The sequence below is a fragment of the Trachurus japonicus genome, chromosome 12 (assembly GCF_045865225.1).
Source record: "Trachurus japonicus isolate A0001 chromosome 12, Traja_1.0".
Taxonomy (NCBI): domain Eukaryota; kingdom Metazoa; phylum Chordata; class Actinopteri; order Carangiformes; family Carangidae; genus Trachurus; species Trachurus japonicus.
In genome coordinates, this window is record NC_140918.1 from 2648022 (window position 1) to 2664182 (window position 16161).

General features: G+C 42.4%; 1 protein-coding gene across 1 annotated transcript; it reads left to right on the plus strand.

Annotated features, from left to right (window-relative positions):
• The first annotated feature begins 1338 nt into the window (after nucleotides 1-1338).
• LOC146976818 (dynein regulatory complex subunit 7-like) lies at nucleotides 1339-15952 on the plus strand. The gene is made up of 17 exons (XM_085794296.1): nucleotides 1339-1468; nucleotides 2202-2361; nucleotides 2733-2858; nucleotides 4867-5061; nucleotides 6024-6161; nucleotides 6811-7029; nucleotides 7120-7200; nucleotides 7831-7900; nucleotides 8101-8229; nucleotides 8716-8844; nucleotides 8965-9179; nucleotides 10892-11083; nucleotides 12267-12377; nucleotides 13086-13199; nucleotides 14399-14602; nucleotides 15622-15761; nucleotides 15862-15952. The coding sequence occupies exons 1-17, from the start codon at nucleotides 1377-1379 to the stop codon at nucleotides 15950-15952; spliced, it is 2406 nt and encodes an 801-aa protein (XP_085650422.1). The 5' UTR covers nucleotides 1339-1376.
• Nucleotides 15953-16161: the final 209 nt, after the last annotated feature.

The following is a 16161-nucleotide window of genomic DNA, read 5'->3' on the forward strand; positions in this document are numbered from 1 at the left end:
CTACTCAAAAATAGAATTTTGCACAAAGTTTGGCCTACATCGTCTGATAGATGAGTTATTACACTAATGTTAAGACCCAGAGTGGGCTTAAATTCAATTTTATTTTCTGTAGGCTACACCTTTAACTATTTGCATAATGTTACTATAATGTTATTTTAAATTATTTGTGATTTTAAGTAACCTGTAGCATCATAACTGCATTTCTGACGTTAATAACAAATCAAACTGTTTGAAAATCGGTCAAAAACTGAGTAAGTTGTGGTTATTTTAGTAGCAACCATGGTAGCAACATGCTCCATCTAGCGAGCTGATTGAGCCAAGATGGCGGCCGTGTGGCGACGCAGTGTCATTGGACAGCAGCGTCAGGTGACCGCCACAGCCAAACCTGAGGAGAACTTCGACGTGAAGTAGCTACAGAATGAACAGATGATGATGTTTCATGACATGTTTTTATGTTAACTGAGTGAGTTACCAACCGCTAACAACCTTCTTTACATTTAAGCCACTGTGTGTTTGTTGGTTTTGTTTTTGCCGCTGCTTGAAACGTTGTGTTACGTCATGACGTAGCCTACAGCTGTTACCATGGTTGCGCTACAGGTTTTACAAGGCGCTGCAAACCAATTCAATTCAGAGAGAGTGGGTGAGTAAAACAGACTTTCATAAACAATATACAACTTTTTTAACTTAACTAAACCGTTTATTCTGGTGACGTTTAGGCTAGTCACTGTACAGTTTACAACAATACAACAATAATACCCCGGTTTTACTCCTACTCGTTGTCATAGTTACAAACTAATCATAGGTGTAATCCTTTTCAGGCAAGGCTGCTTTATTTACATAGCGCATTTCATACCAAGGGGCAACTCAATGTGCTTTACATAAAAACAAAACATGGAAGATGAAAACATAGCCTACAATTTTTAAACTCCAAATAGGGGGGAAAAGAGAAAGAAAAAAAAGGGGGAAACATTAAACACAATTAAAAGCAAGAAGAAAAGGGAAAGAAAGTATGGGGGAAACAAATAGTATAATAAAATAAAAACTAGAAAAATAGAGCATAAAATATGAGTTTTCAGCATGAAATATTGATTTGTATTAAAACAATTAAGATGACTAAGATTTAAGGTTCTTTAAAAAAGCTCAACATGGAAAGAGAAATGTCTTTAACCTGGATTTAACATGCTAACAGTTGGGGAAGAGTTATAAAAAACATAAAAGAGAATCTATAAGTGGCTTAGAAATATAGTGTCACTGTCGTCTACTTACACCTATATAGAGATGACAGTTACGTGCATGTGAACGTGTTTTCCTGACTCGTTATTCTGTGACTTAACTTCAGCTGTGTGTAGCTGTCACATCGACTACTGTTCAACAAGATGCCGAAGAAACCCAGATGTGCGACAGCAGAGGATCACAGTGAGCTGGACGAGGATCTCAGTGGTGTCATGATCTCAGAGCCGCCACCAGTGTGAGCATCCACACAATGTATTCCCCTACAGATTACTGATTACATGCCCTAAAATGTAATCTGTAATGTATTTGGATTATGCAGGAAAATAATGTATTCTGAATACATAGTACTGAATTACTTTTAGCTTGCTTCATAATCACCTGCCTGAGCGCCTTTAACTGAATAAATCTATATATATATCAGAGAGATAAAGATTAGTGATAATATATTAGAATAAATCCAGTTAGGTAAACTTAAACTGAAATTCATTTAGCCTATTGTATAGATTATAATGACAAGATACAGTAGTTTGATAGATAATTTATGAATAAGGGGTGGGAGTAAATAAATTTTACTTCTTCCCACTCCTTTTTGGATATGAAAAAACAAAAAAACAAAAATCAAATTATCTTTATTTTCAATTATTTTATTTTATTTTTGTTCATGTGTCGTCTTTGCAAAGTTTTTATTTGTTATGTCTGTCCATTACTGTATTATGTTTTATTTCTTTTAACATATCCGAAATAAACTGTAACTAACTAACTAACTAACTAACTAACTTAGACACTGAATTTACTTTAGAGAATGATCTTCTTTGCTGCATTTTGTAATAAGTTGTTACATAATGCATCAAATTATTACCTTAACATTTTTTTATTACAAAATGTGGTGTTATTACATCATTAGGTGAAAATGTATTACATAATTACACTACACTACACACACACAAGATGACATTGTGTTTCTCCAGCCTGAGCTTTGAGGTGGTCTACCCTGAGTCCTACACGTCCAACGGTCCCGATGAGGACCGACTGGTGGAAACCGCAGAAAACTTCCAGCGTCAGTTTTCCCTCCTGTTTCCCGACCGCAAGCCGCTGCTGCTGTGTCCCGTCAACGAGTGTGGCGTCGAGGTAACGCAGAAACTCCAGCTGAGCTTCAACTCTCCAGTGTGTCTCTGTCTCTGTGACATGTTGTGATGATTTAGGACGGGTAGCCTAAAGTTTAAACAGATGTGCATAAAAACATTCCTATTGTCCTATTGCTCAATGCGGCAGTGAGTGAATGAGTCTTCATATTGACGGTAAATTCAATGGAGCAGACTTACTGGTTTCATTGCGTGTTAATGACTTCAGTAGAAACACAACTCGTTATCAGTGAGGGGAAGTTGTGCAGTCGACTTTCATATGAAGTTCAGAACCAGAGTTTGAGCCAGAAATGAAGTCAGAGGGTGTCTCTGTCTCTTGTCTAATATCAGTGTGTGTTTTGTTTTTCTGACATTCAGAAGTTCGTGTGTACGACTCTCCGTCCCACGCTGACCGTCCACCCTGACGTCTTCGACTGGGGCGGCAGCGCCTCCTTCGTGGCCAACTTCCTGTCTCTGGAGCTTTTAGAGCCGCCGGGCAACCTGGTGAGAGTCCACCTGTCCTCAGTGTCTGTCAGAGAGACACACAACCTCACATCTCTCAGACCAAACCAAACAGCTTCTCATTACTAAATACTCCTCACAGTTAAAGTGGTTCTTAGTGACTTTAGACACTTTTCAATCAAGTGTTTGATATAAAACATAGAATCAGAATGACTTTATTGATCCCAGGAGGAAAATGTGTCTTTCTTCTGAGAAAAAGCAATACACAATACACCACACTATAAATACACACTTATGTTGGTGATTAAGTTGTGTGTCATGACAGGACTTTTGGACTACAGATCCCATGAGGCTTTGCCAGAGATTTCTTGGTTTGGTTTGACCCAACATGTGAATATATGGAACACAACATACAGTGAAAAGAAGAAGGATGTGAACACTTTGGCGTTTCTTAGTTTTCTGCATTAATCGGTCATTTAATGTGATCTGATCTACATCTAAGTCACAAGTATAAACAAACACAATGTGTTTAACCTGATACCACACAATCAGTTATAATATTTCATGTCTTTATTGAACATATCCATTAAAGGTTGACTATGTAGAATTACAAGAAAAACAACAGAAAAAGAATTCCAGCAGTCGATTGCCAGACCGTTGCTAGGCAAAACGGGCCGTTGCTAGGGACTCCGCTCTGATCAGAGGACAGCAGAGGAGGAGAGCTAAGCAGGATATTTACCTTATGTTTCATTTTTACCGTCATTAACAGCATAATAAATGACTTGTAGCTTGTTACAGGGAGAGTGGAGGCTCTCTGCTGCTGCTCAGAGCCTCAGAGCCTCCGCTGTCACTGCTCTTGTCAAGTTGGAAAAAAAAAAAAAAAAAAGGAGCTCCGTGGCACCGAAAGTCCGCGACGATAAACGTGTTCATGACAGATAAGACTACACAAATACACCCATCCTAACAAGTATATGATAATCCATTGATCCACCGATTGATTATTAAAAAGGCTTGGTTGGAAACAAACGCATCCGACCGGGAGGAGTCAGGAAAACAGCGGAGAACTGAGCCACATGTCGGCTACGGGCAGGTACGAATGTAAACAGAACGTTGACAGAAAGTCATTGTCGAGCCCGTCAAAAAAATTAAAAATAATAATTCAGACTAAAAAAAAATTTTTTATGGAAAAGCAATACTTTCATTCTGTACCCCTCTAAAGGCCCCATGTATGTATTATTTTTGAAAAAATATAGCTTTTAATAAATATTCTACATATTCAACCTTTAAACATTCTCAGTGCAGGTGGAAGAAGTAGCCTAGTGGACCCTTAGATTTAATAACTGGTTGAAGCTCAACCAGACGTTTCCTGTAGTTGCAGATCAGAACTGATCAACACTCAGGATGAATTCTGGACCATTGGTCCTGTTATTATGAGATGTCTGGTGTGAACGGCTCTCTGGAGGTCATTCCACAGCATCCCTATTGGGTTCAGGTCTGGGCTCTGACTGGACCGCTCCTAAAGGTCTCAAGCTTTGATAAAGTCATCAAACTGTCCAGGCCCTGAGGCTGCAGAGCCCTAAACCATGATGCTCCTCCACCGTACCTCCCCTCTGACATGATGGTTACATGCAGCGCCATTTTTACACCATACGTACGTAAAATACAAACAAATTCATTCATTCATTTAAAAGAAATACAAAAAATTAAATCTTAGTTTCATCAGTCCACAAAACATTTTCCCATTCGGGTTGTGGAGTGGCAAACTTCAGGCCTGCAATGGAAAGCAAAGCATTGTGCAGAAAACTAGGAAACTCCAAAGGGTTCACATACGGTACTTTCTTTTGCCACTGTACAAGAGGGAAAACGATGACGTCCTGGATCTCTGTGATAGCAACATCAAACAAGAGTCCAGGCTGTTGGTTTCTAGTCCTGCAGCTGGTCGGTCCAACTTTCCTGGAGTTACCTGTAGTTCTTATGTCTGTGTCCTCATTCTCTAATAAACACACACATGCACCTTCCAGATCCTGACAGTGTGTGTTTTTCTCTCCAGCCCAGGTTTCTGTTCTCGTCCACGTCGGTGCTGCAGAGTCAGAGAGCCACGTGTTTTGAGTTTGCCACCCTGCTGTGCAGCCTGCTGCTGGGCTCCGGCTTCAACGCCTACTGCGTCAGCGGCTACGCCGACAAGGACGTGTGTCTGCGCGACCACAGCCACCAGGACTGTCCTGCGCTGGACTCCCAGATCCAGGTAGGAGGTCGCTGCAAAGTACAATTTCATTTCCTAGTTTCTACTTGTGTGCAGTTTGGAGGTGTTTGAAAAGATCCGGATTAGTGATTAATCAGAAATGTAACGTTACGTTGTCCATACGTCCATGTTGTAAAGACACTACACATTATACAGTTGACCAGTGCTAGTGGCTAGTGGAGTTTTCGTCTACTGCTCAGGCATACTTTCACCTAGAGACTTCATTTAAACGTTAAACAGTAGACACAAGTCTTGTGTATTAGTGTATTATTCCACGTTTTGACAGGTCATATAGTTTTTGATCAATCCCTGATCAGTGACCATGATCATTTTTGGAGAAATTATGAGATTATAATGGGTGTGTATTGCACGGAATGTTCGTGTCAGAGTGCGTGACATCATCAGTCAGAGTGGGAGAGATGCCAGAAAAACTCCAGATTTTTTCTCTTTCCACACTCCTCCCGCACACAATTTACACTCTACACACATGATTTTTTTTCCAAATTTGTAGACAAACTTGTTCTGTCTCTCACCATGTGCTCAAAATATCAGAGAGACTTACAGAATTTGAATTATCAGCCTCTAAGTGCGGCCACGTCTGTCTCTGCTCCTCATTGACTCCAATACAAAGATTTTCTGAGAGAAGCAGAACGGACACCTGTTTTAAACTCACAAGTGTCTCCAAATTTTTACCGTAGAAACACCAAAATCACACCAAATCGTTCAGGAAGTCCTTACAGCGATGATGGTCTGTGTTTTTTTCTAATAGGAGCTACCGTTTTGTCAGAGTAAGCCTAAATGTGAGACCAGTGCAGAGGCAGAAAACGCTCTTTTTCTCCACGTTTCTGTCTGCCTCAGCCTGGGGGGCCCCTATCGTCATTGGCAACCACCTCAAGTTGCCGTGGTAACCTCTAAGCCCTAGAGGAAATGTTCTAGTATTAAATGTGTTGTATTTTCCTGTACAGACTGTGATGTTGGACCAGGAGGCTCTGGAGAATAAATACCTACAGAGACGCGACTGGGATTACGAGTTCAAGAGTCAGTTTCTGGTGCGGCGAGAGGAAGCGAAGGCCGCACTGCTGGAGAAAGAAAAACAACAGAAGGTAATGTTGCAACGCCTACACAGTTCTACAAAGTGTGAACAAAGATTATGTTGTTTTGATTATTATCTTGTTTTATCCTGAACGTCTGAGCCGAAAGGATTGAATTGACTTTCATATGTAATGAAGGAAACGATGAATATTCATTGATCAGAATAAACACTGCTGAATTTAGTGTGAAACAAGTCATATTGGTTGATTGATGATAATAATAACTTTATTTATATAGCACCTTTAAAAACACACATTTTTAAAGTGCTGCACAAAACAACATAAAAGAGACAAAAAGTCACAAATGCCATAAACCATAAAAGATGGAGCGCCAAAGAATTACAGCAACACAGGCTGAAACACAAGAACCCAACAACAGACTGAGACCACTGGGACTCTGGAGATTAAAGTGCAGGATGCAGTTAATGAGATAAAATAAATAAAAGTGGGGTATGAATGATAAAAACAAATAACATGAGATACAATAAGATAAGAAAGATGGGAAAAAAGAGTTAAAACAGAAGAAGATGTAAGAGCATCTGAGTAAAACTGTGAGATAAAATAAAAAAAAGGTTGCTAATATGTAATCAAAGCCCTGTGAGCACCAGCAGTTTCCTCTGGTGTAGATATTAAAGCCTCCTGTGTCTCCTCTGTCCTGTAGGAGACTGAGCGGCGGCTGGCCGACCCGCTGCGGGGGCTGAGGGTCCACTGCTGGGTGCTGGTGTTGACGGGGAGTAACTGTGTCGAGGAGAACTTCTTCATCGAGCCTCTGACCGGGCTCAGCTACGACACCGGACACCACTACTTCCTGGGCATCGAGAGCGCGTGGAACCACCGCAACTACTACGTCAACATGCAGGACTGCAGCGGCGGCTGCACGGTGAGTCCACCACCACCATAGACGTTATATAATATATGTTGTTTTAGTCTAAAGCAAGAGACAATGGATACGTTCTCTCTCTCTGTGTAGGACATGGTGTATGACCTGGAAGATTTAAACATGTGGGAACCGGTCTTGTTGCAGCTGGACCGAACGATCCAAGACACTGAGGTCTGTGTGTGTGTATATGTGTGTGTGTGTGTGTGTGTGTGTGTACATAGCTCACCTTATCACCTTATAGCAGCTACGGTCCCAAAGTAAGACTCAGCTGGGACGGCAGGAGGAAGGGCGATGCTGGAGACTGTTTTCTTATTGTCATTACTTGTTTTATCTTTTTTTACACCTTTTGTTATGAGTTATTTCCATGGTAATCATATTTCCCCCAATAAACACAATCTAGGTGGCACAGAGATAATCAATCACACGTCTCTTTGAAAAACCCACCAACCCTTGTGCCTGATGTGGACAAAAATGTCCATTTTCATTTTTCGATTGTTGATTCTCTTGCAGTGTTTCGGATTATTGCTTATCCAGGGTGCTTTGGGTTGTAAGCGCGCACACTGCGCGTCCATGTTGAAAGTAATGCGCGCCAAAGACGCTACATCTGAACGGCCCCCATGTACACAAGCTTTAACCAAGGTGGCGGCCAAAACCACCAAGGCGGCGCCTTGGTCTTAGACAGGCAGGGAAAACCCTGCGCTGGATCTGGATGGATTTTTAGTGTGCTTTTTTTTCTTCTAGACATACACACCATATCCAGTTTTATAAGCCAATCGTCATATTCATGTTGTGTGGTTGCAGGTGGAGAAGAAGCAGCGGGGTCATAAGATGCCGCGGTCCTGGGTCGGTGACATCATCATCTCAGAGAAAGGTACTGAAACTCCACATACAGGTTTTCTCCACTAATGCTGGATGTTGCTATTCAAACTAGAGACACTGTTGTTAAAGTTTGTATGTGTTCTTTTGTTTATAAATGAACTAGTGACACCCAGACACAAACATAAAAAACCACGAGTTTGAATCAAGCCGAGTGAAAACAGCAACAGAGCTTGTGCCTCTCCTCTCTCTCAGACCTGGAGACCTGCTGGCCTGGAGGACACAGGCTGACCCGGTACAAAGAGGCCGAGCTGCAGAGGTTCGCTCCGTACCTGAGGCCAGACGGCCTGGTCACACGGCTCACTACCTACAGAGACCCAGAATGTGAGCATTGAAAAGACTCTCTGATTTCCTTTTCTGTAAATAGGTCATATAGTTTTTGAACAATCCCTGATCAATGACCATGATCATTTTTGGAGAAATTATGAGATTATAATGGGTGTGTATTGCACGGAATGTTCGTGTCAGAGTGGGTGACATCATCGGTTGAGTGGGAAGGAACCCAGAAAAATTCCAGATTTTTTCTCTTTCCACACTCCTCCCGGCCACAATTTACACTCTGCACACATGATTTTTTCCAAATTCGTAGACAAACTTGTTCTGTCTCTCACAATGTGCTCAAAATATCAGAGAGACTTACAGAATTTGAATTATCAGCCTCTAAGTGCGGCCACGTCTGTCTCTGCTCCCATTCTGGGTACAGAGACCCAGAATGGGAGCGTTGAAAAGAATCTCTGATTTCCTTTTTCCCTTTTTAGAGGAAACCTGATGAAACTTGTGCATGTGTGTGTGTGTGTGTGTGTCTTTAAGACTCTGAGGTGGTCCTGGTGAAGGAGTGGTATCGACACAGGAACGACCACATGGAGGAGAGGGAGGTCAACAAGGTCGACGGCTTCACCACAGAACGCTTCAACCGCAACAGGAGCTCCCACCTCGTATGTGAGTCACACTTCAGTTCAAAGATCACAACTGATAAAACGACAGTAGATTTGGAGTAAAACACCAAATCTTGCAGGTTGTCTTGACCTCTGACCTCCAACACCGTTCTTCTTCTCCCAGCTCACCGGTACCAGAGCCTCAGCGCCGACTCTGTTCACGACCTGGAGTTCCGCTTCGGCCGCGTGGACGGTCTGGTGCGGCGGGTGGTGTCGCCGGGCGAGATGACGGACGTGTACGGCGGCCGGCCCGACAAGCTCTACTACCGACACGTCGTTTTCAACCCTCCGGACCCGAACGCAGGGAAATACCAGAGCAGAGAGCAGCAAGTGTTCAAGGTAGATGATGGAGTAGTTTTTTATTCCTCAAAGTGCATCTGGAGACCCGGGAGGCCGGTTCCTAGTCCAACCAAAACTTTATATGAGAGTAATAGGGCCCGACACAAAAACGTCCATAAAACTACACAAAAAACATTTAATATTCCTCCACACTGCTCGTCCACTGCAATCCAAGTGTCCTGAAGGGAGATAGTCCAGAGTTTACTGGAAACTACCTCATTTAGGACATTTTTACAGCCTCAACAGTCCTGTATTGAATTTGCCTGGTGGTAAACTCTGGACTATCTCCCTTCAGGACACTTGGATTGCAGTGGACGAGCAGTGTGGAGGAATATTAAATGTTTTTTGTGTAGTTTTATGGACGTTTTTGTGTCGGGTCCTATTATTCTCATATAAAGTTTTGGTTGGACTAGGAACCGGCCTCCCAGGTCTCCAGATGCACTTTGAGGAATAAAAAACTACTCCAGAGTATTGAAGCATCGGTGAACTATTCCCTTAACACAGTCGATTCAAATGAGCTCCTCTCCACACCTTTAAATTAGCTGAAGGCGAAGCGCACTGCAGTTTTGTCATTTAATATTTCAACATGGATACAGGAGACAGCAATGCCAGACGGCCAAACCTCCTCCCAGGAGGAAACTGATGTTTTGTTCCAGGAGGTCCAAGCTCACAGTGGCAGAATATATGGTAACACAAACAGACCTCTATGGACTGATGAAGCAGAAGTAGTCTGAGGCCCTGTTTACACGACAACGCTTGCGGATGAAAACGCTCCGCTGTTGCGTCCCCATGTAAAGGGTGAAAACGCAAAAGTCTGCTCAGATTGCTACGACCTGTGGAGGGCACGGAAGGCAGCGTTACAATGGCCGGCGTACAGCCTGCCGGAAATCAAGAAGAAGAAGAAGAAGAAGAGGAAAACATTCTGGGTTGTACACAGACAGACGTGCGGACTTGGTGATGTTGTGTGTTGTAAAGGCGCCTGGCGTGCATACAACATTGAATTCCACAGACTCTTGCGTCTCCGTATGCACGCAGATTTCCACCCCAAAAACGCTCGTCTAAACGCGAAATAAAAAGTGATGTAAACGTAACCTGAGTGGAGGTTACTAATATCGTTAATCAGGTTTGTCCTGATGCGCTGAGAACCGTTGTCCAGTGTAAAAAACAAAAAACACAATTTTTCCACTAATAAAGACGCTCACATTTAGGAAGCTATATCTAAACCCTGTGTAACGGGGTGAATTTTCTGAGATGAACCGAATATGTACTCCCTATCTATCTATCTGGTTTAGTTTATTTGATCTTGTGCACAAATTATTTACAGTAGAGCATCGATCACAATCAATGGACCTTCAATAAAACATTCCTTAGTTCAAACTTCGTTCATAAATATTACATAGATCAAAAAGGTGCAGGCTGAAGCTCTCCAGTTTATTACAGTAATTTCAGTTAAAGCATTAGAGCTCTTCATGGTTTCAGTGTAACAGAAAGAAGCAGATCTCTTATAATTAACACAACTGATGCCGAGGCTGTTTGTGATTGGCTGAGAGAGATGATCGATAGTTACTATATAGATAGTTTTTTTTTAGTTTTTCATTAGTTTGCATCACAGTTTCAGATGTGAAATTAGAACCCATGGAGATTTGTTTTCTGTCTAACTTTGTTTTGTATTCAAATGTGTGTGTGTATTTGTGTATTTGTGCAACCAAAAGGTGGTGGAGTGTTACGAAAGGGACCGATCCAAAACGGGGTTTGAAGACTTGGCCAAGCGCGAGTTCTGCACGACGGCGGGACGGATCGAGATGACGCAGCACCTGGAGGACCACAGACCCGTCTGCACCAAGATGACCTTCATCAAGCCGGAGGAGCTGAGGACCAAACCGGACGTCCTGCACAGCGCCCAGGTGATATGCACTAGCTTTTCTTTTAATATGTAGTACTCACATGTATTGCATCTTGCTTTTATTCTGAAGCACATTGAGTTAATGCTTGCCGTATGAAATGTGCAGGTACAGACAGCCAGCACAGAGCACAGACCTAATATAACACAATAACATTACCTTATTACAGTGATCCTCACTATTTTTTTCACAAGAGCCATATTGGCAGTGCAAAATCAAGGGGAGAGCCACTTTGGCGACAACATACTAAGTCACTTTTGCAAATGTGCATTTCTACATATAAATTGGACCAAAAAAGAAACAACACAGCCAATACATTTTCATTTAAGACCATATTTACCTTAATACTGGGATGAGGGGAAGCTGGCCATGCATGTCCTTGACTTTCTTAATGTAGTTTGTTGTCAATCACAGTGAGGGTTTGTTGCATATTAAACACAGAGGGTTCATGCCGAACAAATAAAAATTTGTCTGCCCACTTGTCTTGAAATTTTCTGTGCTCATCTTGTGCTACCTATTTTTTCGTTTCTTACTGGGTACACCGTTTGCCTTCATCCCCTCTCTAGTGTCTTCGTGCTGGTTTTTGTTTGCTGCTTCCTCAGACTCATTTTCCTCACCCACTCCACTATTCATTACAACACTGTGTGTCTGTCCGTCTGGTTTTTAAGCTGGTTTCTCTCCTTTTTCTTGTTAAAAACGGTCCATCACGCTGGCTAGCGGAGCTAGGGGACCTATACGTAGCCTGCCTGCAAACGTGTGCTGCGGTCAAGTGTTGTAAACAATGCCACATGGCCTGCGGGCTGCGTTGCCAGGTTTGACAATGCCCCCTTTAGGGATGACCATTAGGCCAATATTAGAACGTCTCTGATTAGGCTAAGGCTTAAAATACTTCCTTTCACCTTCATTATTTGGGTGAAGGGAGAAGTAGATTAGGATGTTTGTGTTTTTGTAGTGCAGTGCTGTATGTTTATGTAGCACATTTGAAAAAATGTATTGGCTGTGTTACCACATAGGAAGCTTCCAAGCGAGCCACCAATTATAGCTTGACGAGCCGCATGTGGCTCACGAGCCGCGCAATGAGTAACACTGCCTTATTACATCATGATAAAACCATTCGTGTGTCTGTGTGTGTGTGTGTGTGTGTGTGTGTGTGTGTGTGTGTGTGTGTGTGTGTGGTGGGGTGAAGGTGTGTCCCTGTGTGAAAATGTTCAGAAAAGAGCGGCTGGAGGAACTAATGAAGGAGCTGAAGGAGGACGAGAAGGAGGTGATAACAGAGATCTTCATGTCGAAGTCAGAGGTGAGGATGTTCAGACATTCACCCAAAAACTGTCATTTCCTTTGTATCAGCAACAAATGGTTGTACGATTTAATGAAAGTACGATTTAAAATATCAATCTATGTAATTTTACAGTACAAAAAGAGTTTTTCAGACTCAGACTCCTCTCTAGAAATCTCCACTTCAGCAGCACTTACAGACACCAAACCTTCCACTTTGATCCCTTTCTATATCCTGAAGGTTTTTACAGAGGGGATTGTTGATTTTTAGGGATGGTGACAGTATTTCCTCATTTACAGAGTGATAAAAAGAGATATCCACAATCCTCCTCTGTAAAAACTTGTGACTCTGATGTCAGCAAAATAAAACAAGAAGTTTGAAAGTAGCTTTATCCATTGTTCAGATTTCGGTTCTGGAAATATATGCAAATTAGCGCATATTTAATTAGATATTGCCTCATTTACATATTTAAACATAACATTTGACAAAACTTGTAATACAAAAAATAATTGTCTTCATGTAAGTGATAAACTTGGGATGTTTCATGGTGATATCTATCCATTTTTACTTTTTAGCGTGTTGTTATGTCAAGCTTGAACATACGTTTACGTTTGTTTTCATAAAGCACTTTGGTGCAAAACCTCCTGAAGGTTGAAGACCGTTTGGATTTTAAGTTGCTACATGAATGAAATAAACTTGAGACGTGTTCCATGTTTCCTGTGTGAGCAGGTGATCGGCATCGTGGTTAAGGAGAGAGAGCAATACCAGCAGAACTTCACGCTGTTCCCGTCCTCAGGTGACACTGCAGGAGCTGCCAAGGCCGCCGGCCGCCAAGAGGACATGGTTAGACACACACACACACACACACACACACACACACACACAGACTACATGTGTATATAATGTGCTTGTATCAGTGGGATGATAACAAAACGATTCCCAGTTTGATGGCCTTTATGCAGAAGTGGATAGAGGAGGCAAAAACTTTACTCAAGTAAGAGTATAGTTACTTTAGAATAATATTACTCAAGTAAAAGTCAAAAGTAGCCATCCAAATATTTACTTGAGTAAGAGTTAGAAAGTACTTGGTGAAAAAACTACTCAAGTACTGAGTAACTGCTGATTTATTTGTTTAAGGGACGAGGAGTTTTCACACTGCATTTCCCATGAAATTCTTGGACCGGCACAAGACGGACGAAAGTGAAAAGAATGTTTTCAAATCAAGAATGTCAAGTTGGAGGTTCGAAGACGATCAGATACCGTCGTCTGACCATAAACGGCGATTCGGTGGCGTTATTCCCATGACCCGCCGGGCAGCGTCCGCGAAACCGAATAACGAAATAACGATAAAGACAAAACGATATATTTATCGAAAATGGAGCCATTAACAAGTGGTAACGTAGATTCATCCACATTAATATGAGACTCTTTTAGAACCAAAAGCAAACTCCTCGTTGTCCGTTTGTGCATGAATGTAATCAAATACACAAAATATAAAATAGCAATAAACACATTCACTTAACACTTAAAGCTTCAGTAAGCGATCCGGTGGTTTTGTCTAACTTCCTGTCAGCAGATGGAGTTAGCAGTCCCCGCCCTCGTCCCTACGTCACCACATTCAGGCGCATCCCTTGGCTGCACACACAGAGAGGACTGCCCCTTTATGCCGTTCTCTCTCCTCATTGGATAAAGGTTGTAGGATACAAGGAAAGTTTTCTCCTGGGCTCAGAGCAGAGCAGAGTGACTGACAGACCCGTGTTTCAGACCAAACACTCTATAGAAGTGATTGCTGTCGGAAGATACAACTATTTAAGACTTATATTAACACAAACATTCCGCTTACTTCTGCTTTAACAACTAAAACAATAGATTCAATCTTTACAGAGTAACATAAAGTAAGGCTAATTCAGCCAATTGAACAAACGAAAAGCCGGCATGTAGTGTACGTACGGCGTGTGATGAACAAATGGTTTGCAGAAGTCTGGATGAGCAGGTCAGTGAAGCGTGTTCACCTCAACCAGACACTTGTTGCTGCGCTGCAGGAGGAGGAGCAGCGTCTGGCCGAGGAGGAGCAGAGTTTCCTAGAGGAGAGGGAGGCGGACATCCTGTCGACGCTCCAGATCCAGCTGGACAAGTCCGACTCTCTGAGCCCCGAGGACGCCCGGCAGCTGCAGCAGAACTGTCTCACCATCTTCAAACAGAAGCTGCTGGAGCACTTTGACCTGGTGCAGGAATCCCTCAGAAAGGTAGAGAGCACCCAGAGTTCGCTCAAGACGTTGCTCACAGCCCCGTTGTTAAAGGGATAGTTCACCCAAAATTGAAATTTCACTCATTATCTCCTCCCCCTCATGTGGACTAAGGGCTGGGAGAAGTTTCAGAGTCCTCCGTGGCTTCTCTGAGTTACAGGGGGTCTCGGCGTAGCAGTGCATGTCCATATGATGGTTACAAATGGATACCAACTGTCTTAGTAACAAAAAGACACACCAAAAAACATCCAAATACCTCCATGCTGCTCGTATGTAATGTCCGTCTTGTATTGAAGCCCCGAAATGCGAAATTGCCCCAAAAAAATGTAATAAGTCTATATTTCAAGCTTGTTTTGTAGCGGAAGCTTCTCGAAGCTCCTCTTCCCGGTTGGGCGAACCAGGAAGAGGAGCTTCGAGGAGCTTCAATACAAGACGGACAAGTTTGGTGAGTGTAGGTACGAGGGAAATGTGTATTTCATATCTTGGTGTGTAAGAAAAACGGCCTTAAAGACAATTTGAAACTGCTATTTACAAACACAACACCTAATCAAAGCATTAGTAATGGACATCCTATAAACACATGACTGATAATAACTGAACAACACAGCATGAAGTTGTCCATATGAAATGAACACAACTACACACATACAGAGTAGTAAGCTGTGCCATAAGTACTAACTTTTGGCGAATTTATGAAGAATTTACAGACGCAATCAGGCAAAATGAAGTAAAATGAACAACAAATTGTGTGTTACTGACATTTTATTGCCACCAGTTTGAAAGAAGACATGTTTAGGAAGCAAAATATCACAAAATGGCCTTTTCCGGGGATGCTGCCTCGCCTAAAACTATAAATTATCTCTTCATGAGGTGTGACGTAACCTGCTGTTTCACCTCTGTCCCCAACATTTCAACATTTTCTCCAAGGCGAGATGCTTCATGCATGTCCAGTGTTTGTTTATGTATGCAGACATTATGCTCGGCTGTTACCTGAACGGACACACACCTCTGTGTTTTAGGAGACTGACGACCTGGAGGAGAAGCAGCAGTGGTACCAGACGACCACCGTGGAGAAGACCAGGAGGCTGGAGGCCGAGTTCAAGGACTTCTGCTCCAAGAAAGAACTGTGGATACAAGAAACCCAGAAACGGCTCCACATGTACTCACACACACACACACACAGCAGAGCAACACGGTGACTCCAAACGGATGTAATCTGATTACTCATGTGCACCTGTGTGTGTTTGTGTTTGTTCCAGATTCACGAAGGCAGCTGCTCAGAAATACCGCGAAGTCGAGCAGAAGCTGAGACGAGTTCCTCGACTGGCCAACTTCCTGTGGAGCCAGTGAATGAATTTCATACACTCACATATTCATATTAAGTCTTTATAAATTAATAATAAATAGTTTGTAGAGAGAATAATTGCAGTGATGCTCATTCATCTGGACCCAGATGTAGACACAGACAAAAAAAAACTAGTGTGGTGAAAACAAAATCATTCATTGAAACTCACAAGGTGCCATGGAAACAGGGCAACAACAAAGACAATGGGTTAAAT

Coding starts and splice junctions, on each gene's coding strand:
- LOC146976818 (XM_085794296.1), top strand. CDS start 1,377: ATGCCGAAGAAACCCAGATGTGCGACAGCAGAGGATCACAGTGAGCTG. Junction 7,030..7,119: donor ACTGCAGCGGCGGCTGCACG/GTGAGTCCACCA, acceptor CTCTCTGTGTAG/GACATGGTGTATGACCTGGA. Junction 8,845..8,964: donor CAGGAGCTCCCACCTCGTAT/GTGAGTCACACT, acceptor TTCTTCTCCCAG/CTCACCGGTACCAGAGCCTC.